At 32.2% G+C, this 26,150-nt stretch overlaps 1 protein-coding gene and 1 pseudogene across 1 annotated transcript; both read right to left on the bottom strand.

Annotated features, from left to right (window-relative positions):
• Window positions 1–8,092: 8,092 nt before the first annotated feature.
• On the bottom strand, window positions 8,093–11,245 carry LOC120142820 (protein NRT1/ PTR FAMILY 2.13-like). The gene is made up of 4 exons (XM_039157310.1): window positions 11,045–11,245; window positions 10,656–10,873; window positions 9,104–9,675; window positions 8,093–9,019 (listed from the first exon to the last, which is right to left on the bottom strand). The coding sequence occupies exons 1-4, from the start codon at window positions 11,196–11,198 to the stop codon at window positions 8,155–8,157; spliced, it is 1,809 nt and encodes a 602-aa protein (XP_039013241.1). The 5' UTR covers window positions 11,199–11,245; the 3' UTR covers window positions 8,093–8,154.
• Window positions 11,246–16,494: 5,249 nt separating this feature from the next.
• Window positions 16,495–19,399, bottom strand: LOC120142899 (annotated as a pseudogene).
• Window positions 19,400–26,150: the final 6,751 nt, after the last annotated feature.

Here is a 26,150-nt window from a genome sequence, read left to right as displayed (position 1 = left end):
CATTAAAAAATTGTTAGTGGAAATCTCTAATATTATATTAACTACTAGTCTATCCTTACTATTGCGTCTTTGTCGTATCAATATCAAGGGCATAGTCAATCTGTGTTCTAGGTGGTTTCTAGTAAGCAATCTTTCTCTTGTTAGGGCCTCGTTTGTGCCTTTAAAATATAAGTTTTATCGGCGGTCTTAATTTATAATTAAAGAAATGTTATTGGTTTTAATATTTTTTTAATAAAATTAATAAAAAAAATTACGAAAACATTATTATTTCTACTCAAAACATTACTGAGTACTTTATCGAGCTTGGTAATATATTCGGTAAAGAGCTATTTAAAATATTATTTTTTTACCAGATATATTACCAAACTCGATAAATCGTCCAATAATAACAAAATTAATAAAAATAATAAAATTTTCGATAATTTTTTATTGATTTTATTAAAAATAATAATAATAAAATCGATAATATTTTTTCTTAATTATATATTAGGCTCCATGTGAGAGATACTTTAAAAGAAGTGCAAAAATCAGGATAAAAGGGCAACTTTTTAGGGGCTATTTGAAAACAATACAGAGAAAATTGAGAAAAACAAAAAATAAAAGACAGAAAATTTTCCTTACACGTGATTTTAAAAAGACGACTTTCTAAGTCATAAATAATCACAAATGATTGATGACAACTTTAATCTTTGCTTTTAAAATTTGGGGTTTTTCAAAGAAACACAACCATTTGCATATTTTTCGTTTAAAATATCATCGAACTTAGGACCCCTTTTGACAATTATTTCTACTACTTGTGAATTGTTGGCTTAATACATTATTTTGCCCTTAAACTATATCTTAAAATACGATTTAGTACATAAAGAAATTCTTTTTGCTACAGTCTTAGGTATCTACTGTTATATTTTTTAATTTTTTAATAATAAAAATATTATTTAAAAAAAATAAAAGCCCCACCCCTACATCGTCGCACTTCATCCCATCCCCCACCGTCGATGACGAAGGCTCATCGTCAGTCGGGTTTTGTTCAGATCAAGACGAGAAACTCAATGGTGGTGGTCGTGCAACATATGGAAGGTTGTAGCCATCAAATAGCCGGAAAACAACAACAAAAAATTCAAAAATTAGGGATCCTTTGCGGTGTTTTTCATGACAATCAGTGCAATGGGTAGGGGACTGGGTTTTGGTCATGGCGACGAGATGGTTATGATGGTGTCAACGGTGATGACCACGGCCCGACGATAGCTGATCGACAGGGGAAAATTAAAATTTGGGGGTTTTGTTTTTAATTAAAATATTAATTTTTAAATAAAATAATTTTGAATTTTTGTACATGTGACACATATCAGATAACGACCAAATTTAATGGTAGTTACGATCCAAGTACTAGGGGTGTAAATGCACATGACGTTCAAAGAACAGTTCGTATAATGATTGTTTATGTTCATTTGTTAAGCTAAATAATCGAGTATGAATTTTTTTTTGTATTTTTAACAAACAAACAAACACGAACAGATGTGTGTTTGGTTCGTTTATGTTCATGAACTAACTCGTTTATCGACTCGTTTATTTATGTTCATGAACAAGAAGTTTTCCTTTTCTTTTCTTTTTTTACATTTTAAATATTGGTGAATGTATTTATTAAATTGAACACATAATAAAATTTGAAATTTAAACTATGAATTTTAAAGAGTTTAAGAACAAGTGGTGTAATTTTACCATTTTTCTTTAGCTTGAAAAGATAAAACTAAAACTAAAAATTGAACATATAAACGAACGAGAAACGAACACTCAAGCCCGTTTCTGAGATTTTGGTGGCCCTCGGCGAACCAAAAAAATGATGCACCTATTCAAGAATTTAAGTTACAATTTACATTTGTGTCTTTGGTCGCGTTGCGTTTATAGCTATTGCGGGCAAAACGCATGATATTGTGGTCACTGCAAGTATCATGATTGTGAATTTTTAATAACATATGCTAGTGTCGATTTGACATTGTCATGACTGATCAATATGACACTTATCTAATATCTTGTTGATCTTTCCTACTTTGTACCCTCGGTTTGGATTTAGATACACGATTTGTGTTCGCGTATAGTTTTTCACGTCGCTCAAATCTGATTTGCATTTTGAAGTTGGTCTTTCAATAGTTTGATCTCCTTTTGCGGTTTGTTTGTAGATACGATTAGTTTATTTATAACTTTGTTCGAGTTTCTTGATTAGATTTAATCTTTCCTTATATGGTCCTTATGTGCTCTTAAGTTACTAGTTTTGTTTCAATGATTATAGAAAAAATTTCTAATTATGTGTTTTATTTACGATTGTGAATGAAAATCTTTATTGTATTCGATATATTTTTTATTTTGAATAAAATTAATTGCTTCTATAAATAAATATATTCGATAGAATCCTATTAGAAACTAATGACCCAATCGATCCAAACCCACCTAATAGGCTCAACTATTCATTATAAGAATGAAAAACTAAACCAGCCCATTTATGAGCTTAAAGATCGTATTGGCAACTATTCCTACTACTTATAAATTGCTTTCTGTATTATAAATATGTCATTATAATATGACTTATAATTAATTAAATTGTTCACTACTTAATAAGTTAATTTAATTGCTTTATTATTCTTTTACATATAATTTAAAATGTTTATTTTAATCATTAAACTCAATGAAAAAAATGTAAAAAATCTATGAAACGTAAACTAGTCAGTGGCGGATGCAAAGCATATCTTGGGTGGGCACATACCCACCTTATAACCAAATTTCTTGATATTAGTTGTCCATTTTATTATGGATGTTTATTTTAAAATTTTATTTGTGTTCACTTCATATAAAAAAATTTAATAATTAATGTGTGTCCTCACCTCAAAAATATTTATGGACCTGCTGAAACTAGCTGTACATCTTTAAGTTGAATACTCCTACTTTTAGTGGCATTCAAAGTAGCAAGAAAAGTTGGAGAGGATGAAGTGCACGCGATGAAACAATTATAAATTTGATTTGAAGGCCGAAAGAGAGATTTTGACAAACTTACCTTAGAGAGGGGCATGACTCGAACTTGATAGAGTTTCAATCTGATTTGATCGGGTCAAATTTTTTTAGAAAAAATTAGGTTCGGGTTCGGGTTGATCGGGTTTCTTTAAGTTTATGTTTGCATCGGGTTGGGTTTATGTTTAGGGTGAAAAATAGACAATCCGATCTGACTCCAAAAAATATAATTTTACCCTATATATTTGAAGATAATTGCAATGATATTCTTCTATATATTATTTTCTTTCCATTAAATTTCTATTTTTATTTAATAAAAATAATATTTTTTTATTGAAAAATAATAATATATTTTTTAATAAATATATTATTTACGGTAGGATTCAGATTTTGTTTAAAAAAATTGGGTCAAATTCGGGTTGATAGAAGATATATAATTTTCTGCTCTAATTCAAATCGAATAAAAAATTTATAGTTTTCGAATCAAGTCAGATTGATAAAAAATTCAATCCAACTCGACCCATATCTTATTCACGACAACGACCGTTTGTTCTATCATGAAAGCTTAGATTTCATGATAGTCCAACTACGGCAAGTGGGTTAAAAAGTCAGACTGGAATTGATTTCTTTGATCTTTACATGTTTGTCTCTACTTCACATTAAATGTTGTGCGGGTAGAAAGATTAGAAGAATTTGTGTTTCCTTTAGTGTTTTGCAATAATTTGATTAATATTTGTTCAAGATATTTTCTAATCATCAATAACAATAGCACGTTTTATAAATGTAACTGTTTAAATTTAAGTTTTTTTTAAAAAAATAATACAGTAATTAACCACAGAAATTATTTAATGAATTCAAAATTTTTGTCTTTATATAATAGTACTTTGTTTAAATTTCGTATACTATAATTATATAATGGGTAAATTACATGCTTACTTCCTAAATTTTAACCTCTCTTCTATTTAGTCATCGTATTTTTAGTTTTTTTTTAATTTATTCACTGAATTTTATACATTACATTTTTTGGGTCACTCCGTCGTTTATTCAGTAACAGTTGCATGATATGGCATTTTTATTAATTAATATTATTTATATATTTTTATTACTCTCATCTTCTTCCTCACCTATTGTTCATCTGTCATTTTCCCTTTCCCTTCTTCTTCCTCATCTTAATTCCCTACAATTGCTGCACCTCAGCCGACTACAACATCCTACACCAAGCAAAAGAAAAAAAGAAGAAGCTCATGCTCTGTTTTTGTTTCTTCACGTTTTTCTCATAAACTAAATTCCATTCTTGCAGCACTCTTTTTCCCGTTAACACTACCTTTACTCGGTTGTAATCAGGGTCGTGTAGGGTTTTCAAGGGCCATGTACAAATTCTTATAAAGGGACCCCTATTTTCTAGATATATTCGATTTCGGGGAAACAATAGTGACGTTTTCTTGATAAACGCCGCGATAGATCCATCTATAAAGGCGTTTTATAAAAAAATCTGTAATAATAGTGGTGTTTTTTTAAAAACGTCGCAATAGGTCCATCTCTAGTGGCGTTTATTGAAAAAACGCCACTATATATATATACTTTTTTGGGCCTATTTTTTGGGGCCCTGCGCGGTTCGCGCCGCCCCAGCCACGGTCCTGGTTGTAATACAAGCCACCGTCCCACTGGTCATTACAATTATAACATGTAAAGAAGAAAACAAAGAAATGAGAGCAAAAAAGGGGAAAAGAAAAAACAAGAAAAGAGGAGAACTCTCGATCACCTCCTTAAAATATCATTTCTCTGTCATTCAATCGATCAAGCCTCCTTCACGGTTAATCTTGCCTCCACTCTACTCACTCATCTGAGTCATTCACCACTATTTTCACAATGTCCAACCAACAACATCAACCACTCCACTATCCACCATCACCCAAAATCAAACTGTGAACCAACCTTGTCATCTATTTCCAAAACCCCTAAAGAAAATTAACCAAATAAATACCCATAAACCCCAACGACCAAAAAAGGAGAAAAAGATAACCATTGATTTCATGTCTATAAGGGCTGCAAAAATCTTCACTTTCGGTGGCAGTGGAGCAACTCATTGTTTCCTAGGGTAAACATATTTCAATTAAGTCATTTTTATTTTATTTCTTTTAACATATATTTTAATGATTAAAAATTAATTAATTAAGCCAGGTCATGACTACGTTAGAAAGTTAAATACAAAATGACCAAAAAAATGTACAAAGTTTAGTGAGCAAACTAAAAATATTGAAAGTACAATGAATGAAATGGAAGAAACAGTAACGTTCAGTGAGTAATCGTGTAGTTTACCCTTATAAAATTTCAGGTAGCAAAATGGAATCTTCCCATCTGTGTAGGAAATGGTTCAAAATATACAGCACGATAACACTTTTAAAGGTATGGGTTAATTACGTGTTTAGTATCTAAACTATACTTTAAATTTTTTCAGTATCTAAACTTTCATTTTTTTTAAAACCATACCTAAATTTTACTTTTTGTTTCATTTTAGTACAGTCATTAACTTTTTGTTTTATTTTAGTATCCCACTGTTAACTTTTTGTTTCATTTTACTACCTAAATTTTTAACGACTGGGTGCTAAAATGAAACAAAAATAAACTTTAGGTATTGTTTCGAAAAAACTAAAATTTAGATACTAAAACGGAACAAAAATGATAGTTAAATACTAAATATGTATTTTACCCTAAAAGTATTTACGGACAACATAGTGAAAGACAGTGGAAAATCATAGGAATAGACGTGACAGACATTTTCAAGGTCTAAATGCAAAATAAGGATTCACATTGCTTTATATGTATGTGTATGGATACGATCCACTTTCTAACTTTACTTGCTTTACCTAGAACCTCAGAAACTTAAATTCACGTGGCTGTCAATTTCTGGGGGTTAGCATTTTGTTGATAGCATTATTAGCCACTTATGACTTGGGTTTATGCCAATCAATTTTTTTTGTTTCCGTCTCTTTTAAAATAATATGTAAATCAAATTTATCAACAGATATTAATGATAAAATAAATATTACTTTTAATTTTTTGCGAGTTAAAATAATTACGATTATAGAATATGTTTATATTATTAATAAATTAAAAAAATTATGAACATATATTATTTTATTATTTTCTTAATACGTAAATCTAGCTCAAAAGACATATTATGTCATCATTAATAATTATACTTTTATTCAATTCGTTTTGCTTCCTATACTGCATCTATTTTGTAGATATCATGATACCTTAATACTCGATCTCGAATTAAAATATTTATAAGATAATATATGTTTATAATTAAAAAAAAATACGTTTTAAAGTGCTTTTTGTATGGACGGTGACCTGACATAGATTTTTAAGCATTATCATATCCATTCTTCTAACCTTCGTATGTATGTCTGAGGAAGTGATTTAAAAGACGATGGACGTCTCGAATTTGTTTTCTCTTAAGAAGAGAATGGTCATGGGGTTCAACATAGAGGTGGCAAACTAGGATTAGATTTGGTTTGGATCATTTTGGGTCGGGTTATTTTGGATCATTTTATTCGGGTCGGATCGAATCTAGTTCGGGTGTATGATAAATCGGATTGGTTCGGATATCGGGTGGGGTGATTATCGGATTGGTTGTTTTTCGGTTCGGATGAATATCAAATCGGTTGATTTTTAGGTCGGGTTAATATCATATCGGTTAGATTTCGGGTCGAGTTAATATTGGATTGGTTGATTTTCGATTTAGGTCAACCTTTAGATCATGTCAATTCGGGTTGAATTGATTATGAGTCTAATCAAGTATATATAGAGTTATTGATATATTCTTATAAAATAATATGTCTTATTGTTTGTTAATCTTATTATTTAGGTCTAATTTCAATTATCAATCGTTCAATAGTTTGAATTAAACTATCATTTAAAGATGATAAATCAATAATTTGACATAAATATGATCCTATAATGCGTGTTAGAATTTGTTATTTTTTTTATTGATCTTGTATGAAAAGTTTATAATGATAACTATTTGATAAAGAAATAAATTTTTTATTAAATTTTTTATTTCCAATTATAAATTTAAAATTTTTATTAAATTTAAAAAATAATACATAACTTTATTTATTAAGTTTTAGTGGTAACATAAGTAAATTTTATATTATTTTTATTATAAATCTAATATTATTTCTTTTGTTTTAGTTGTTTTCTAATATTTTTATTATAAATCTAATATTTTTATTATAAGTAAGATAAATAAACTTTATTTATTATTGTTTTCAATCTTACAATTAGATTCTTATTTTTATATTCCTCTTATGTAATAACACAAATAAACTTTCTATTTTTTTATTAGTATAAATCTAATATTTTAAATAAATTATCAATTTTATTTAAATTAATTTATTATTCGGTTCGGATTAATTTCTGTTCGGTTTGCTTTCAGGTCGGGTTAAAATCGGTGCGGGTTGCTTTTGGATTTTGTTAAAATTCGGCGTGTTTATTTTGGTTCGGGTTACGTTGGGTTTTGCTAAATTTCAAGTCGGGTATAGTTCGGATCCGGTATTGGTCAGGTATCAGATCAAATTTGATTATCATACTCAAATTAATATCGAATATCGGGTCGGGTAAATCGATTCGGATAATCGAGTTCGAGTTAAGTTTGCGATGTCTAGGGTTCAACATCAATGATGTGAGCTGCATTTTTTGCGAAAACAACAAGCATAATTGTACATTTTATCATCCAACACTTTGCATATGGCATCATACCTATCTTGAATCTTTGTTTGTAAGTCATGCATGCGTATTGCCAAAAATCCAAACACAAGATTCCAAATCAAAAATGCCCCAGCAGGCATCTCTTGGCAGGCATCAAATCATGCATGCGTGCTGCCAAGTACAAACACAATGCTAAAATTCGTGCCACCTACAGATTCGGTCCGATACGGGTGTTATATCTCTGGAGATACTCTTCTTCACCTATCTATCAGCGATCGACGATCGTGGAGAATGATCGACATGAATCACCTATTGTGATTCTAGATCCAAGCATGTTGATTTTTTTGCACATAGTTTCGTTATATAATGAAAAAGATAAAGTACAAAATATCATTTATTTAACTTTAATATATTAATATTACATCAGCTTAATCGGTTTCATGGTTTCGTCGGACTTAGCTCAACATCGGTTTCAGATGATTTCGGCTCTATCTGTACCTGCCCCTTGTACCTATACCGATGTGCAACATAGAGGAAATAAACGAAATTGAAGACCCCCATCACTGCTAAAAGATAGTAGAAGTAATCTAATCTGCCGGCGTTAATATCGTTCGTCAGCCAGTCGGGCCGGCCGTGCCTGCCCGTGGTATGATGAACGATATTGACGACCAAGCTGCTCAAGTAGCTCGAACCACCCAGGGAGCAGAAGAGAAGAGAATTAGCTATGCTTCTCATGTGCTCGGGGAACTGCTTGTTGAAGAATTCGATCTGCCCGAGAATGTTGAACGCCTCGCAGAAGCCCATGAGCACAAGCTGAGGAGATAGCCAAAAGACTGAGATCGGTGGGGCACCGGGGTGCAATGTGGCTGAGTTCCTTCTCTTTTGTTCGAACAATCCTGCGGTGATCATGGCTAGGATAGAGAAAATGATGCCGATCCCGATTCGTTGTAGCAGCGTTATCCCGCCTTCACGTTTGGTGATTTTACGGAGAGCCCGAACGATGATTCGGTCGTAGACAGGGAGGAAAATCCCGATCGTGATCATCGATATGGCCCCCATGGAACCGGCTGGGATTTGGAACTTGGGGCCAAGATGCCTGTCCATTTTCAAAGCTTGTGATAAGGTGAATGTCCCCTGTTGTCCCATGGCGGTGAAGCTAATGATACCGGAAGCCCATACAGGGATGATTCTGATAATGCATTTCACCTCTTCGACATCTTGAACGCCGCACAACCTCCATTGCTTAATCGAACCATCGGGTTCCATATCGTTCTCCGTCGTTATCGCGGCTTTGTTCAAGAATCTAACCCAAATATTAACAAACCAACAAATGTTTAGTGCACTAAAACCAACTTATCCAATGAAACATACTATGGACTCAACGAACCTGAACTGGTAGGTTAGGGGTAGCTTTAACAACACGTAATCCTTTAAAGGAGGATCATAGTAAACACCACAATCCATTCCCTCTTCAGGAAGCTTTAGGTGTCGTTTCTTGTAAGCAGCGACGAACACTTGCGCTATGCTTTTGAATATGCTTCCGTGGGGCTTCACGTGCACGTAGATTCTCGTTCCGACGAGAAATAAAACGATCGAAGACACCATTAAGGCGGTAGGGATTCCGAAGCCGAGGACCCAGCTCACTTGGTCTTGAATATAAACCACAACGGTTAATGTGAGCAGCAGGACCAATGTGAATGTGGTGTAATACCAATTGAAGAAGCTGCCTATCCCTTTCAACCCTTCCTCGGTGGTCGGATCGAATTGATCGATCCCGAACGGAATGCCACAGGGTCTTATTCCTCCGGTGCCGATCGATAGCAAGCCTAACCCTGTTATCAGTACTCCTATTTGAGCCTTGCTCGGACCAATGCAGTGACCATGTAATTGCAGCTCCGGTTGGCATTTTGGCGGCTGGAGGTACGGGATCCATGCCGTCAAAGTTATGGTCAGCATTCCCTGTCAAAGTAAAAAATTAACGTAAGTTTTTTCCGCTAAAATAATTCTCTCATTTCCGTTTATTTCATTTGTAATATCAAAATTCAAATCATAAAATGTATTTTGCGAAAAAAAAATATTATCTAATCATTCAAGATTTGTAAATAGAATAAATGGAGCAGGCGGAATCCATAAATGATAGTTTTTTCAATTATGGAGAGTACTTTAAAGTTTTAATCATTGGCTCACGGCAGCAGACAAGATAAAGTTAGTACCTAATTAGTTTTGAGTAAACTATGTATTTAGTACCTAAACTATTAGTTTTAGTTCGTTTTAGTACCTAAACTTTAACTTATTTTAAAATCATACCTAACGTTTAGTTTTTATTTCATTTTAGTACCCTGCCATTAAAAACTGAACGAGTTTTAATACCTAAACTATCAATTTTAATCCTTTTTAGTACCTAAACTTTCAAGTTTTTTTTCAAAAGTTAAAGTTAAATTTTGAACGTGTACTAAAATGAAATAAAAACCAAACTTTAGGTATGGTTTAAAAAAATAAAAGTTTAGGTACTAAAATGGACTAAAACTGATAGTTTAGATACTAAACACGTAATTTACCCTTATTTTTTTCCTCTTTATTATTATTTCCAATAAAAATAATGTGAAGGCAATATAAATTATGTGAACAACTTCAACCTACCCATGGTCCTATAGCATTAATTATGTGAACATGCAGTGTTGGCACTAAAAACACCACCATTATTATGCATAATCCATTTAAATTTTCAATTCATATCGTGTATTTTACATCTGTCACATACTTTATTGATGAACTTCGATTTTGAAATTAATATCATTCAATTATGGGTCTAGTTTCCAACAGAAACATTATATGCATGGCAGAAGATTTAGCCCCACCACGTTTAACCTCTGCTTCAGATACGTGTCTGTAATTTGGTTTTGTAAGAAAAGAAGGCGGTGGTTTTGGTCATTTCATACCAGAAATGAAGCGACGGAGGAGAAGGCGATGGTTAGAAACCTTCCGACGTAGGCGTCGGAGATGAAAGCGCCGACGAGCGGTGCGAAATTGGTGACACCGGACCAGATGTTGAGCACATTGGAGGCCGAAACCTGGTCCATGTTGAACTCTTTCATCAAATACACCATGAAATTCGACAACAGCCCAATCGTTGCGAATCTCTCGAACGTTTCGTTCCCTGCAACAACGGCCACACGCTTTTTGATGTTAGTTACTACACCACAACTGAATACAAATAGACCCGAATTTGAATAATTATATTTGTACTCGTTATTAACGACTAATAAAGACAGATGTTACCTTATAATCATCTTATATTATTAAAAGTAGAGTAGACTTAAAATCGAACCTAAGATGAAAGGCATAGCTTTCCATCCTCCGGGCTTCTTCTGGTTCGAAACCGAGACCGACAAAGCATCTTCTTCGGTCGTCGTCGTCGTTCCTTTTGAGCAGAGATGGAGAAAGAAGGAACTCGATTTGTCTTTGATGCTCTTCACCACCATGTTTAGACTCTGTCTAAAGCATGTGAGGTAGATTCTGGGTTTGAGTTTTGTGAAGTGCGCAACTTAATATATATTGGTCTTGAGTTCATTAAAGGAGATGAGGATGATTGAATGGGTGACGAAAGACATGAGGTGAATAATACGTAGAGACAAATCAGGCTTAACAGTTTGCATGCTTTCCATGTATGCTAGTCATCGCTTCTCAAGTGTGGAATTTGCCCACTTTGCCTATCCCAATCACGGATTGAAATATGGACGGTAACGTTCGTTGGTTTGTGACTTCAGTTTTACATCTATGGTTTAACGTTTAGATTACAGTCTTTAAGATTTTGGGATTAGGGTTTGAAATAAGGGTTTTAGGGTTTAGGATTTTGAGTTTAGGTTTGATATTTTAGATTGTGATAAAAAATATATTATTTTATTGTGAGTTAAAAGATATTTATTTATGAATTATGAATTTTAATTAAATCTAAGTCATTTATTTATTTAAATCTAATGATTAATTATAAATTGGTGTAAAACTAATTAATTTTACGGTAGATCCTAACCCATATATATATATATATATACACATCAGTTTATAGCTATTATATTTAAATAAATAAATAACTTAGATTTAACTAAAATTTATAACTCATAAATAAATATTTTTTTAATTCATAGTAAAACAATATTTTTTTATTAAGATTTAGGATTTAAGATTTAAGCTTTAGAGTTTATGAAGTAGAGTTTAGGGTTTATGAATTAAAGTTTGAGGTTGGCTTTTAGGGTTGGGAGTTTGTTAGTTTGGGGTTTGAGATTTAGGATTGAGATAAAAATATATATTGTTTTACTGTGAGTTAAAAGATATTTATAGTTTTTAAATTTTAATTAAATCTAATGGCTATAAGTTAGGATCCTCTAATACAACATAAAACTTTTATTAATTTTACATAAGTTTCAGATCGTTAGACGAGTGAAAATAGAACAGTGAGATTAACTCATTGCTTGTTTTTCCTAGTAAATATCTTCGCATTTTCTACCCTTAATCTCAAATTTCTATTTTCAATAATTCAACAGTTATAAATCTATGTAAAACTAAAAGGTTTTAGATTATGTAATTGAATATTAAATCCCTTAAACGGATCTATGATATATTTAAGTTATCCTAGTTGAGTGAGATATTAAATACCTTACATAGATTCGAATTGTGATGTTTACGAATAGAAATTGAGTTGAATAAGTCATTCCATAATGAGTCAATATAAAATCCGATCTAAATTAATCATTCAGTAAATCAAATACAAGTGGATAAAAGATATGATAAATTATCTATTTGGTCACCAATCTATTATTCAGTTTATGTTTTTAGTCACCCAATTATTGTTTTTTAAATCTTGCCTAACATAATATTTTGGTTCTATTTTACTCATTGTTAAAAAAATAATGGTTATGCTGACGTTGCATTTTTAAATTATTTTTTTATTATTAACATGGTATTATCTTATGGTGACACCTTAATATCACCGTTAATTTTTTAATACTAATGATCAAGACAAAATTAAAATGTAACATTTAGAATAATTCTGAAAAAAGTAATAGTTGAGCAACCAAAATAGAAATAATATAATAGATTGATGACCAAATAAATAGTTTATCCAAAAAGAAACTATACCACGATGAACGAACTCAATTATTCGAAACTCTGCAATCCGAGAGGGCTATTATGACTTGTTCAATTATCACGGACTCAATTATTCGAAACTCTGCAATCCGAGGGGCTATTATGACTTGTTCAATTATCACGGCACGTACTTAAATAAGGTCAGAGGTTTAAATCATGACGTTTATGAATGAATTAAACTGGGTTGGGAGGGTCACTCTCGCCTCTACAGTATTTGATATGAATTAGCCTGTCAATAGATTGAATATCAATTATTAATTAAAAAAAAGAATAAAGAGAGAAAAAAAAATTAAAATAGGATATCATAAAGTTTGTTTGGTTCAATTATATGAGGAATATTATTAATATATTTGGGTTTTTTTTTATTAATTTGAGTAAATACATGATAATATATGTGCAAATACAACTCTTAACCATATGATATTGAATGCTCACAACTCTAGTGATCCTAGTGCTCGAACCTGGGACCTTAAGAAATAACAACAATTCATTTACCATCGAGATTGTTTGGTTCGTGCTTATGAATATATTTAGTTATCTCAAAAGAATATACGGGTGGCAACGGGGCGGGGCAGAGACGGTTTTGCATTACCCATTATGTCTCCAACACTTGCGGGTACGGTTTTGGAGAATCCTATTATATGTTTCAGGGAGTTTTTTGTCCCCATATTCATCCCTTACGGATCTTTGCGGGTTTCGATTAATCCTCATCACAATCCATACAACATCTAAAACTTGTAAGATATATTAGATTGTCTCAAATTGGTCTCTATCTATAATATGAAAGTTTTAAACGTCAATATTCATCTAACACCTAATGTATATGTACACTTTTAACCATTGTGGTATTAAATATATATATAGTTAGGGTTTTTTTTTATCATATATAATTTTTATTAAAATATATATATTAATGACATATAGGAAAACGCTTATAAATATATTTTTAAAATTTTGTAAAATATCAAGGATCCCTACAGATAATTTTTGAGGATCTCTACAGTTATTTACATGGGTATTGTTCGGTTATCCCCACGGTTCAGATATAGCAATCTCCGTCCCCTTCTCCATCCCCATTTGAGCTTCGAGAATAAAAATTCATCCATCCCCATCCTCGTGAGTAAAGATTTCAATTATTCCATATCCCGTCGATTCGGATCCCCACTATTTTCGGGTTTTCCTCATCCAATTGACACATCTAAAAGAATAGGCTCGAATGAATGTAAGATATTAATTTACTTCTCTTATAATTAAACAAACTTTATTATAGAAATAATAATAATTCTAATTTTGTTAAAAATATTAATGATATTTTTACTAGTATAATCTATAATTGTACAATTATACTATGCTTGACTGAATTTAATGCAAATCAATTCAAGAGCATCAACTCAATTGAAAAAAAGTATAAAAGATTAGATTATTAAATAAACTTAATATATAAACCATATTATTTGACCCACACTAATGGTTGCTTAAATCAGTTAAGAATTGTCACTGAAAAAAATAAAAGGAAGAAAATAGTGATATAAAATGTTGCCAAATTATGGCTCTAATTTTAAATTAATTTTTAAATTATAAAATATTTATATTAATTCTTAAAGTATAGTATTTAATATATTGATTTTAACTTTTAAAATATTCAATGTCAGTCCTTAAATTATAATATCATTTTGACATTTTTATTAAAATATCGTTAACTCTATTCATTTTAAGTGGTCATAGAAATTAAACAAATGATCTTCTAAAAAATCAATTTATATTTTAAGTCTTAGAATTCTTTTTAGAAGGTTACGATTTCAATTTTTAGAACCTCCGTAAATATATTAAATTTAATCTAGTCCATTTTGATATTTTGTTACATTATTAAAAGTTATCAATGTTAATAAAAGGCAAAAAGGGTAACATTTGTTCTGGTAGTAGACTCAATTTATCATTTTCGTCTCTATCGTATTTTCACATCAATTTAGTCATCAAAATTGTTCAACTGCATCATTCTATATCCTACTCCTAATTTAAAACCCTAAATTCTAAATCTTAAGTAGAGTTTAAGGTTCAGAAATTGTGGGGTTAGGGTTAAGGGTTTAGAGATTTTGTGGGGTTATGTTTTGGGATTAGGTTTATAATTTAGGATTTTAAGTTAGGGGTAGGGTATAGAATGATACAATTGAACAACTTCAATGGCTAAATTGATACGAAAATACGATAGGGAATGTCTACTACAGAGACAAAAGTTACCTTTCGATTTATTAAAAATATTAAATAATAGGTGGAATTAAAGTTTGAGTACCAATTTAGAAGAAAAATTCTTCAAATGCCAATTTAAAAGGTGTCTAGTTCATATACCAAAAAGGTATATTTTAGTTTTTCTTCATCTAATAATAAGCTAAATTCACTGCAATGGGTTAGTTGCTGATTTCATGTGGTTTGATTTGAAATTATGATGTGATCCTTAATATAATGTAACTGAATTAGTTTTGGTTATTATATTATTGGGCTCATGTGAACTGGCCCATAACCAAATCTAATAGGTTGTTAGGCTTAATTAGCATAAATAGATGTGTTGGGCTCTTGACCCATTCATTGCAATTCATTTACTGATTTAATTAGCGTAAAACAAAAATTTAACTACGGGTGCTGAAATGAAAGAAAATGTAAACTTTAGGTATGGTTTTGAAAAAATTGAAAGTTTATGTATTAAAATAGAACAAAAGTGATAGTTTACCTAAAATTCTATTATCTTATAATTCAAACCTTTCTTGTCCATCACCTTCTTCGTTCACGCATATTTCCGGGCACCGATGCCCCCCCCCCCCGGGCGGCGTCTCACATGAACTATAGTCCAATAATTAATCTACCTTGGAGGTGGAAGGGAAATTGCCCCCCATTTTTTATGGTTTGAGAACAAACGCCGCAAAAGGTCGATATCTATAGCGACATTTTTTGAACAAACACCGCGAAAGGTCGATTTCTATTGCGGCGTTTTCTGAACAAATGCCGCAAAATGTCAAGATCTATAGCGGCGTTTTTAGAATAAATGCCGCAAAAGGTCAGATCTATCACTGCTTTTTTTGATACAAACGCCGCAAAAGGTCAGATCTATAGCGGCGTTTTGGATACAAACGCCGCAAAAGGTCATATCTATAGTGGCGTTTTTAGATACAAACGCCGCAAAATGTCATATCTGTAGCGGCATTTTTGGATACAAACACCGCAAAAGTTCAGATATATATAGCGTTTTTTATACAAACGCCGCAAATTAAAACTACTTTTTCAAATGTTGTTTTGTATTCTTTTGTTACCCAAATTTAAAATTTTAACATATAACATTATCCAATAAACTTTACATCCATAACATCAAACTTGAAATTTATAACAATAAACTTGAAATATATAATAATAAATCAAAGTTTACATTAATGTAGTTCAACATTATTAACTAGAATAAACAATAATATGAGCCATAACAACCAAAAAGTATAACAATACTCAAATCCGAAAACCCTTCACAAAATAGTTGGCAATCCCACAGTTTTCCCCTCATCGATTCTAGTTTCCGGAGCATTGAATGAACTGTGTGGCCTTACTGAAAGGTGGAACATAATCAAATTAGTCAGGACATGTCAGAGAACATTAAAGAACAACAAAATCACAAGCATCATAACAACCCACAAAGAAAACAAGTTGTCCTCTCGAAGCCATTTGTTCGGATGCCAAAACATTGGGAGAAGCTTGTCCTTTCCCATTTACTTCGCTGCACAAGGAAATAGAACACATCCTTAGTATTCATGAAGTTAAAGGTGGGCTCTTAAAACTAAACTTTCCCAACTTGTCTTGTTTGTGCAAGAAACATACCTAGTCAGAGACACAAGAGCCAGCGGAACAGATAGAGAAACCAACCATGTTGGAAATGAAATCGAACTTATATTAAGTTGGGATAAAAATGAAAGCATAAATGAAAGAAATTTAATTTAAATGTGCTTTGTTAGAGTTACGAAAGCACCTTCATAGTTTGGAATGTGGATATTTGACCATGTATCCATAGCATGGTAGTGGTAACATCACCGATAGGAGTCCAAGCACTACCAGCATTTGCTGCTATCACGATGACAGCTCCTAGAAGCCTATTGCAATGTATATTCATACATGCGGCTTCAAGATATTAATATCATGCAATGCTCAGAACCAAAACAGAAGACTCTGTTGCATAACATACTTGCAGAATTCCGAAGGAGGTACTAGTTTCCTCAACAAAGAAATCATGACTATTGTAGATGTCAAATTATCAAGGATAGCACTAAGAAAAAATGTCACGAAGCCAACCTACAATTTAAAGGAACAGGTGAGACGCTGGTATTAGTTTGATTAAACATGAGAAACATACTACTAATAAAGATAAAAAAAACTTCGACAAGAAACAGAAATTACCGTTGATCTATATTCAAAACAGAATGACACAAAATTCCATATAAGGCTTCACTGTATTAAAATTTCTTCATTTGGCTCATTCTAGATAAAATACTAAAATACGATAGGATCATAAGCAGATAAATTATGTTTTGGCAGCATAATAACGTTGGCCGTGACACCTAAGCAAGCGGGTTTAAGATTCTTCTGAATGTATCTTATTGATATGTGTCATTCACATCGCTCGTGGGTGTCATGCTTCACTGAGCTATTGAACAGACTGTCAATAAGACCATAGCCAACAGAAATCAACTCACCACTCACATTAGAGTCCGCGGCTTTCGAGTGGTAATGTTGTTAGTAACCAGCTTAAATCCTTGATGGGCATCGACTATCTCTACAATGGTCATCACACCGAGCAAGAAAAAACACTATCTCACCGACTTCTGCAGATGTATGCGATAACTCTGAAACAACTATATCAGGTGAATGTGCCTAAAAATGAAAATCAAGTATCCAATACACAACAGAATTTTGTGTTTTCATCCTAATTTACGATACGCTAATCCAATATACAAGATGAGGCACAAAGAGAAATACAGTCCAATATCAGATATCCGAGTATCATTCTTACCCCGATGCTTCGTACTACCCACAAACTCACAACCATCAACAATCGTACTCCACTTTTATTAAAGGCTAAAGACTCCTCAAATATAAAGCCAACATATCCTATTCCAAAAAAGCAATGCCATAGCAACATCCTGCAGTATGAAGTTTGATAAATTCAGGAAAGGCTTCTGTCTATAATCAAATAATACGAGAAACATTGGTCAAAGACAAAGAAACAATTAAACCTACAAAGAAAGGATTACACAAGGAACTAGAGATAAACCTAGTTGTCAGTAACCCATGATAGATTAATCACCACAGTCCCGGTTAAACAACCCCGAAGAAAAACAAAATAAATCCCAGAAAAAATAAAAACAACCCCGAAGAAAAATTAAATAAATCCCAGGAAAAAAAGTGAAAGCTATTTTCAAAATTTTCTTTACCATTTCTCAGGCCGATGCTGGATTCTTCAGTGTTGATATTAAACAGGCCACTTTTGAGGAAATGAAAAGCCAAGATTTGAGGAAACTAGGCCTGTAAACGAACCGAACGCACACAAACGGATGTATGTTCATGTTCGTTCATTTAATAAATAAGCGAACATAAACGAACACGAACATAAATGAACAAAAAATTTTTTGTTCATGTTCGTTCATTAAGGAATATAGCTTGTTCATGTTCGTTCATTTAATAAATAAACGAACATAAACGAACACAAACATAAACGAACACGAACATAAATGAACACGAACATAAACGAACATAAACGTTGGAAACCCTACCTTCCATTGTTCTTTCATGCAAAATAGTCGACAATGCAAATCAACCAAATCTACAGTGATAATAGCGTAAGAGCTGATTAGCAGTGATGAAATGTTTGAAGATATCAGATATTTCGATCAATCTTTTAAAGATATTAAATGATTCATACAACTTTAGAGTTAATTTGTTCAAACACGACAAAAATATACATAAATCATAAGTAAGCTATATGAATATAATAAAGTCTTAAAGTTAATTTGTCCAACAAAACAATATTCTTGAAATCCAAACAAATTCAATAATATTCGTAACATATTCAACTTGCATTCATAATCAGTCGTTAATTCATCATCTATCCTGATCAAAATCAAACAAATAAAATTATATTATATTAAAGGAGTTATAACAAAAGATGAAAAATATACTAAATTAGCGAGGTTATACCAATTCATTCATCCTCATTTTCAAGGAATCTCAACATGTATGATATCTTCGTTTTGTTACAACAAATCAAAAAACCAAAAATATATTAGTCATTGTAAAATCAAATTCAATAAAACTTAAAACATAAAAATACTTTGTTTTTATTTTTCTCCAACCCATAGTATTGACGATACCAATCATCTCCACAAACAAGAATATCTACCATCTTAGTTCCTAAAGAGGATCGATGCGGATCAATAACCCTCCCACCAGCACTGAAAGCAGATTCAGAAGCAACAGTAGTGATCGGAATTGCCAATATGTCAGCAGCCATTTTTGACAAAATGTTAAATTTAATATTGTTCTCCTTCCACCATCCCAGTCCACAGTCTTCATCTTTCCCAAGCCCTGAACCTTCCTACCATGCGAGTCCCTCATCTTCCTTATGCCCGAGTCTGACTCGTTTCAATTCAAATACCTCGACTCACCTCCTTCCATTCCTCCGCAACATTGCAGTCATATCCAGCAGCGCTCCACTGACCACGCCACTTTCTTCCCCCACTAGAGGATATAAGCGCAAATCTGACTGGGACTCCCTAAGGGCAACTCTAACGCGGATGACTGGGCAACGATGGGTGGGCTGGAGAAGACCGACTGATCGAATGCACCGTTCATAGCGGCGTACAAGGGGTTCCACATCGTTCAAGATGCCACAAAAAATCCCTAAATTCACACCCCAAAATTAACAGACAGAAAAAAAATTCAAATTATTTACCTTATGAAATCACGTTCAAGAAGGGAAAGAGATAAAGCTCTGTCGAATCGTTGCAGTTGAAGACTTGAAGCTCCGTCGAATCGTTGCAGAAATGAAAATTGTGGAGGGTGGGGAGAGTTGAGAATCAAGAACAGCTGAATAACGGGTTGGAGAAGAGTTGGGAAAATATTGTTTTTAGATTTAGGGTTTTTTATATTACCGCTTAATCAGGCTGTAAATTAGGTTAATTATGAAGTTGGTCATCAAAATATCATATTAATTAATATTTTTAAGATACATACAAATTGGTCACCAAAATTGATTTAAGAATATTAGGTTAAACATAAATGAACGCACATAAACGAACATAACTAAACGCATATAAACGAACATATCCGAACGTTCACGAACGTAAATGAACGAACGAGACCTATGTTCATGTTCGTTCATTTAATTAAACGAACACAAAATCTTGTTCATGTTCGTTCATTTAATAAATAAACGCACATAAACGAACTTCCCGCCGCACGGTTCATGAACGGTTCGCTGAACGTTCAGTTCATTTACAGGCCTAGAGGAAACTCAAAAATACAGAACATGCTTCTGGTTCAACAAGCAATTTTTCAGCAATCTCTCTTATTTTCTCATGAATCAAACACAAACCCAGCTAAAAGATTAAAACGCACCATTTAAAGTCTGCTACCGAGAACAATTAGTCGATCCCTAAGCATAAACCAAAGTTACGGAAACAAAGAAAGCTTGAAGTATAAAATGGTAACAGAAAGGGGAAGAAACGAAAACAACAAGATGAAATTAAGCACAATAAATACATATCTTCCCGTTTTCTTTTCTCGTTAAATAAGCGAGTGAGAAGAAATGGGTAAAAACCAGATTGGAGGAGATGATGGCGGAGAGGTGGCCGTGAGAGGGAAGGTTTGAGAGAAACTTTGAGCTGCCAGACGTTTTTAAACTACGACTTAAAGGGTGTCATGAGTGGAAATGAAAAGGGTTAAAGGGGTTGAACTTTGTGCTGCGTTTTTAAACACGAACGCTCCTAAAGTATAAATCTTTAGCGGCGTTTGTATAAAAAGCCACCAAAGTACTACTTTATAGCGGCGTTTGTATAAAAACGCTACCAAAGTACGAGTTTATAGCGGCATTTGTGTTTATAAACACCGCTAAAGTAAGAATCTTTAGCGGCGTTTGTATCAAAACGCCACTACAGTACTAGTTTATAGCGACATTTGTATAAAAATGCCACGAAAGTATGAGTCTTTAGCGGCGTTTGTATAAAAATGCCACGAAAGTACGAGTCTTTAGCGACATTTGTATATAAACGCCACGATAGTACGAGTCTTTAGCGGCATTTTTACTTAAAACGCCGCTATGCATAAAATTAGTGGCATTTCTATTAAAACGCCACAAAATTTGTTATTTTGCGACGTTTGTTCTAAAAACGCCGTGATAACAATAAATTTATCAGTGTTTGTTAAAAAACGCCGCTAGAAATACTGCTATAAACCCATTTTATTGTAGTGGTTCAATCTTAACTCCGTCCGTGGGTACACTGTGACCCATGCCCTATTAGATTTACTTGTTGATTAGTTGGAGCTTCATGTTTTGGCATTTGGGTTTACTACATGTCTAGGAATATTAAAAAAGGATAGCTAGGCCTAGTCGTGGGATGGTGCTGCCAATTTCATGAGGATGCCTGCAAGAATCGACAGACAATGCCTAAAGACATAACTTGACAGTGCATTATGTTGTCAATCATCATTCATGCTCTACAGTCAATAGACAACACACTTTGCTTTCTGACATGCCTCAATTAACGTGACCACTGTTAAGCTCAAATGGTATTCCAATTTGCAAGCATTATCTAGTACATTTTTGCTGCGTCATGTTCAGATCCCATTATTGTAAAATTTAGAGGCATTTATGGTGTGCTGCACTGAGAGAGAGAGAGAGGTAACATTCTTAAAATTTTTAAATTTTCATATAGTTTTATATTTTTTATTGATATTATGGCAAACAGGTCATTTGTATTGAATTTGGTTTCGGTTATTTCGGTTTAGACTTAATTCGGGTCAGTTTCGGGTCATATCAGGTAATTTCAAGTTTTGATATTATTCGGGTTTATAGTGAGTCGGGTCGGGTCATTTCGGGTTTATTCGGGTCTATAGTAAGTCGGGTCGGTTCAGGAATCGAATCAAGTCAATACTGGATCGATAGATTTCAGGTCGGATCGAGTCGGATCCGTTGATTTTCAAGTCAGATCAATATTCAATCAATTATTTTTGATTTGGGTAAGCTTTGGATCTTCAGATTATTTCAAGTTGAGTTGGGTATTAGTCAAATCAAGTATATATAGAATTATTGATATATTTTTGTAAAAAAATTGTCTTTTTTTAAATCTGATCATTTTTGTTCAATTTCATTCAAATTCAATTATCATTTATGTATTATAATTTAATTCAAAGTCGACCTATAAGATATATTAGAGTTTGTAATATTTTTGTATTGATCCGGACTGAAAAGTTTATGGTACGATTTATTTGATTAAAAAAACAAATATTTAATTATAAATTTTATTATCTATTAAAATTTTAAATTAGATATTTAACGTTTAATTATAAATATAACATTTTTATTTCTGGAAGACGATTGTGAAGTTGTGTCCTTCTGAAGGTACGTAGTTTCGTGTGGAGACTTGCAACTGAAGTCTTACCAGTTGGTAGTAGAATACTGGCAATCAGGTTAGGTGATGGTATTTATCCATTATGCAAGGTTGAGATTGAGACAACGATTCATGCATTTTGGGATTGCCCTTGTGTGAGGGACATTATCTGAATAGCACATATATCGGGTGTGTTCATTACTTCAATTTATACTTTTACACTTTTAAGGCTGGAAGTCGCATGTGATACGCTTGGAGTTGATTCTTTTGCAGGTTTTATGGTGCTTCTTTGGAATGTCTGGAATGGTCGAAATTCACTAGTGTATGAAGGAAGGGTACAACCAGCTTGGGTGATTGTGGCCAACGCTAAAGCTTTGCATCATGACTTCCTTAGTGCTCACCGAAATCAACTCGTCAGAAGGCATAGTGTTCCCGAGGTTAACTGATGGAGGCCGCCGGTTGCACAAGTTGTTAAGTTAAATGCCGATGGTGCCTACAACCCAACGATTAAAATGACAGCGGTAAGTGTTATTGCTCGCGATGCAAGTGGTTCGGTTCTGGGCAGTTTAGCTATTACTTCCGGAGGTATCTATGTACTAGTTTTGGCCGAGTTGCATAGTCTATGGCTATCAATCTTGCAATTGCGGAGGAATGGCGACACATTATTCTTGAGTTGGATTCTACTATAATTGTTAATATTTACAATGATACGTCTGGTGATGAATCTAATGTGGTTGTTCACATGGTAGATATTTGAGAGAAATGTATTGTGTTTAATAGTTGCATTGTATCATATGTCAATTGGGAAGCAAATAAGGTTGATCATAAGCTAGCTAAAATAGCCCTTGATTGTAATCTGTCCTAGTTTTTTAGTATGTTGTCCCGATATTCATTGCGTCTTGATGTAAGACACGATTGTTTGATGGTTGATTAGTGGATATTAATCAACCATTAATATCCATTAATCAACCTCTAGGAACCCAACCTCTAAGTTGATAGAATGAATTTTTAATGAGGCTCGTCTTTCTTTAAAAAAAATAAAAATAAAATAAAAGTAATAATAATATATTATTTATGTTTGAATAAATATAATTCTAAAAAACAATTAGTTGACCCTATTCTCATATGTAATGGGGATAAGGGGAGGTAGGGTAGAAAGTTGCCTCCAACGCTAGGTCGTGGAAGACACAATTATGAATGATATTATAATTTTATAAATGATATTATATTATTATATTATTGATAATATTTAAATTTTAAATTATAATTATAAATAAAAATAAATATATATTTTATATTGTAAAAATAAGTTATTTGTGTTGTATACAAATAATTTTTTTATATTAAATTTAAATAACTATATTTTTTCATATACGAAAGAATTAAAATAATTTGTAAATTAATTTAATAGTTTTAGAATGTTATTTCAGTAGTTCAAAAGTAAAATATTAGATTAATGATGAATTGAATCATATGTCCCTAAACTATGACTCTTATTTTAAATTAGTCCTTAAACTTTTAAATATTCTAATTTCATCCTTAAACCATGACTCTCATTCTAAATTAGTCCTTAAACTTTTGATCATTTGAATTTCATCCCCAAACTATGAATCTCATTCTAAATTGGTCCCTAAAATTTTAGATCTTTCAATTTCATCCAAATATGTAATCCATTTCAACCATAGTTTAACCTAAATTTTCCCCAAACATATAATAATATAACCTGCCTAATGATTTTATTAACAAGATATATGGTTAGTATATACGAATAATTTAGGATAAAATTGAAATATTAAAAAATTTTGGGGACCAATTTAGGATGAAGATCATAGCTGGGGATGAAAATAAAATGTTCAAAAGTTTAAGGACTAATCTAGAATAATAGTTATAGTTTAAGGATGAAATTGAAATGTTTAAAAGTTAAGGGACTAATTTGAAATGAGGGTCATAGATTGAGGACATATGATGAATTAACTCATTAATAATTCATAATTTGTTTTAAATAAATTGAAAACCAATTTAATAAGTTATTTTAGTATTTTTATACATTTTAACTCAATTATAGGGTTAATATTCGATTCATATCAGGTTTGGATAAATTAAAATTGGGTTACTTTCGGTTCAGGTTATTTTCAGTTCGGTTGCTTTCGATCCAGCTTACTTCCGGTTTGGTTAAAATTCCGGTCGGTTTTGGTTCAATTCGGTTTTTTCCCGTTTCGGGTCAAATTTAGATCGTCATGTTTGGGTCTCGATTCGAGTAAATTGATTCGGGTAATAGGGTTCGTGTCAAGTTTACCAGGTCTAATTGATAATCTAATTTCATACATCTTAAAATTTTATAATTTACACCCCTAAATTTTCAATATAACTTCCGACATTTATATCCTTAACATAAATTCTTGAGTCCATCGTGCATCCATGTGCATACATTTTATGTTTCCAATGTTATTTAGAACTATAACGTGTTGATTCATGGCAAGCATTGGCTCATTCAATCTTAGCTAGATTCTTCCAACTCATTAATTTGCCTAAAGATGATGCTTCAACTTTGAAAGTATATTAATAGAAGAAAAGGTTATGCTTCAACTTTGAAAGTATATCAATTAGCCTAAAGTCCTTATGCATATCTAGTAAGGACGTGGATGGCATTTTCCCCTAAAAATTAGAAATAAAATAGGATAAATATTAAGTGGACTCAAGCTTTAATTAATAAAGAAAACCTTGAACTAATCCACGCTAGACCTGGTTGTTTAAGGTGGAGCAATCCACTTGTCCGTGAAATTGGACCGAATTTGTCATAAACTATTTTCAAATTCAGATTGTTTTCCCCAATAGATTCTAAGGTTTTATTACTTTTTATTAGTTTAAGATGAATATAAGGTGATATATGCAGGCACGAAGCTATTCTAGGGTTCAAGGAAACTCTAACCCCTGTTAAAATTTATATATTTAATATAATTTTAATTTAATAGTATTTTGGTTTATGTAAAAATAAATATTTAAATTTAAAAAAATATAAATATTTATTAAATATTTAATTAAGTAGGGGTCGAACTTAAAAATGATAAGTCCGTGTTCTCAAATTTTTGGTCTAATTATAATTTAAGTCATTGTAAGTTAAATTTTAGACAAATTAGAAGTTATTTTTTGAGTTTTGAGTTTTTTTTTTAATTTATGGTTAATACAAGGTAATATTTGTACAAAGACTTTTAACTATTTGACAATGAACGCTCATAGTACCCCTACATAAGTGCTTGAACTCGGGACCTCAAGGATAACAACAATCCCTTAATCACTAAAGTTGTTTGGTTCATACTGAATTTCTAGTTTAAATACCTAATAAGCATTTATATTTTTCTTAAATAGTCTAATATTTCGGCCTCTGTCAATATTTAATTCTGATACCGTCCCTAACTATGTGTTCGAAAGATTCACATATATTTGACAATAATTATTATTCGAGTGACTCTCATTCATTTGAAAATGAATGTTTATGCATCTTTATAAGTATCGTATCCTAACCCAAGACCTAATGAAATAACAATAATTTTTTAACTACCGAAACCGCTTTATTCGTACATTAATTCCAAATTAAATCTATATATTTGTGATCTTTGAGGAGGTGGGTTTTTACCAATCAAACAAAAAGGTGAA

This window comes from Hibiscus syriacus, unplaced genomic scaffold, assembly GCF_006381635.1.
Source record: "Hibiscus syriacus cultivar Baekdansim isolate YM2019G1 unplaced genomic scaffold, ASM638163v2 tig00110831_pilon, whole genome shotgun sequence".
NCBI classification, from domain to species: Eukaryota; Viridiplantae; Streptophyta; class Magnoliopsida; order Malvales; family Malvaceae; genus Hibiscus; species Hibiscus syriacus.
Note: the sequence above shows the minus strand (reverse complement) of the source record. Positions and strands in the feature narration are given on the sequence as shown.

Bases quoted from the DNA above. Each gene is read 5' to 3' on its own strand.
- LOC120142820 (XM_039157310.1), bottom strand. From the start codon at position 11,198: ATGGTGGTGAAGAGCATCAAAGACAAATCGAGTTCCTTCTTTCTCCAT. The intron at 10,874-11,044 runs GTTCGATTTTAA...CCGTTGTTGCAG, and splicing joins AGCTATGCCTTTCATCTTAG to GGAACGAAACGTTCGAGAGA. The intron at 9,020-9,103 runs GTTCGTTGAGTC...TATTTGGGTTAG, and splicing joins CCCCTAACCTACCAGTTCAG to ATTCTTGAACAAAGCCGCGA.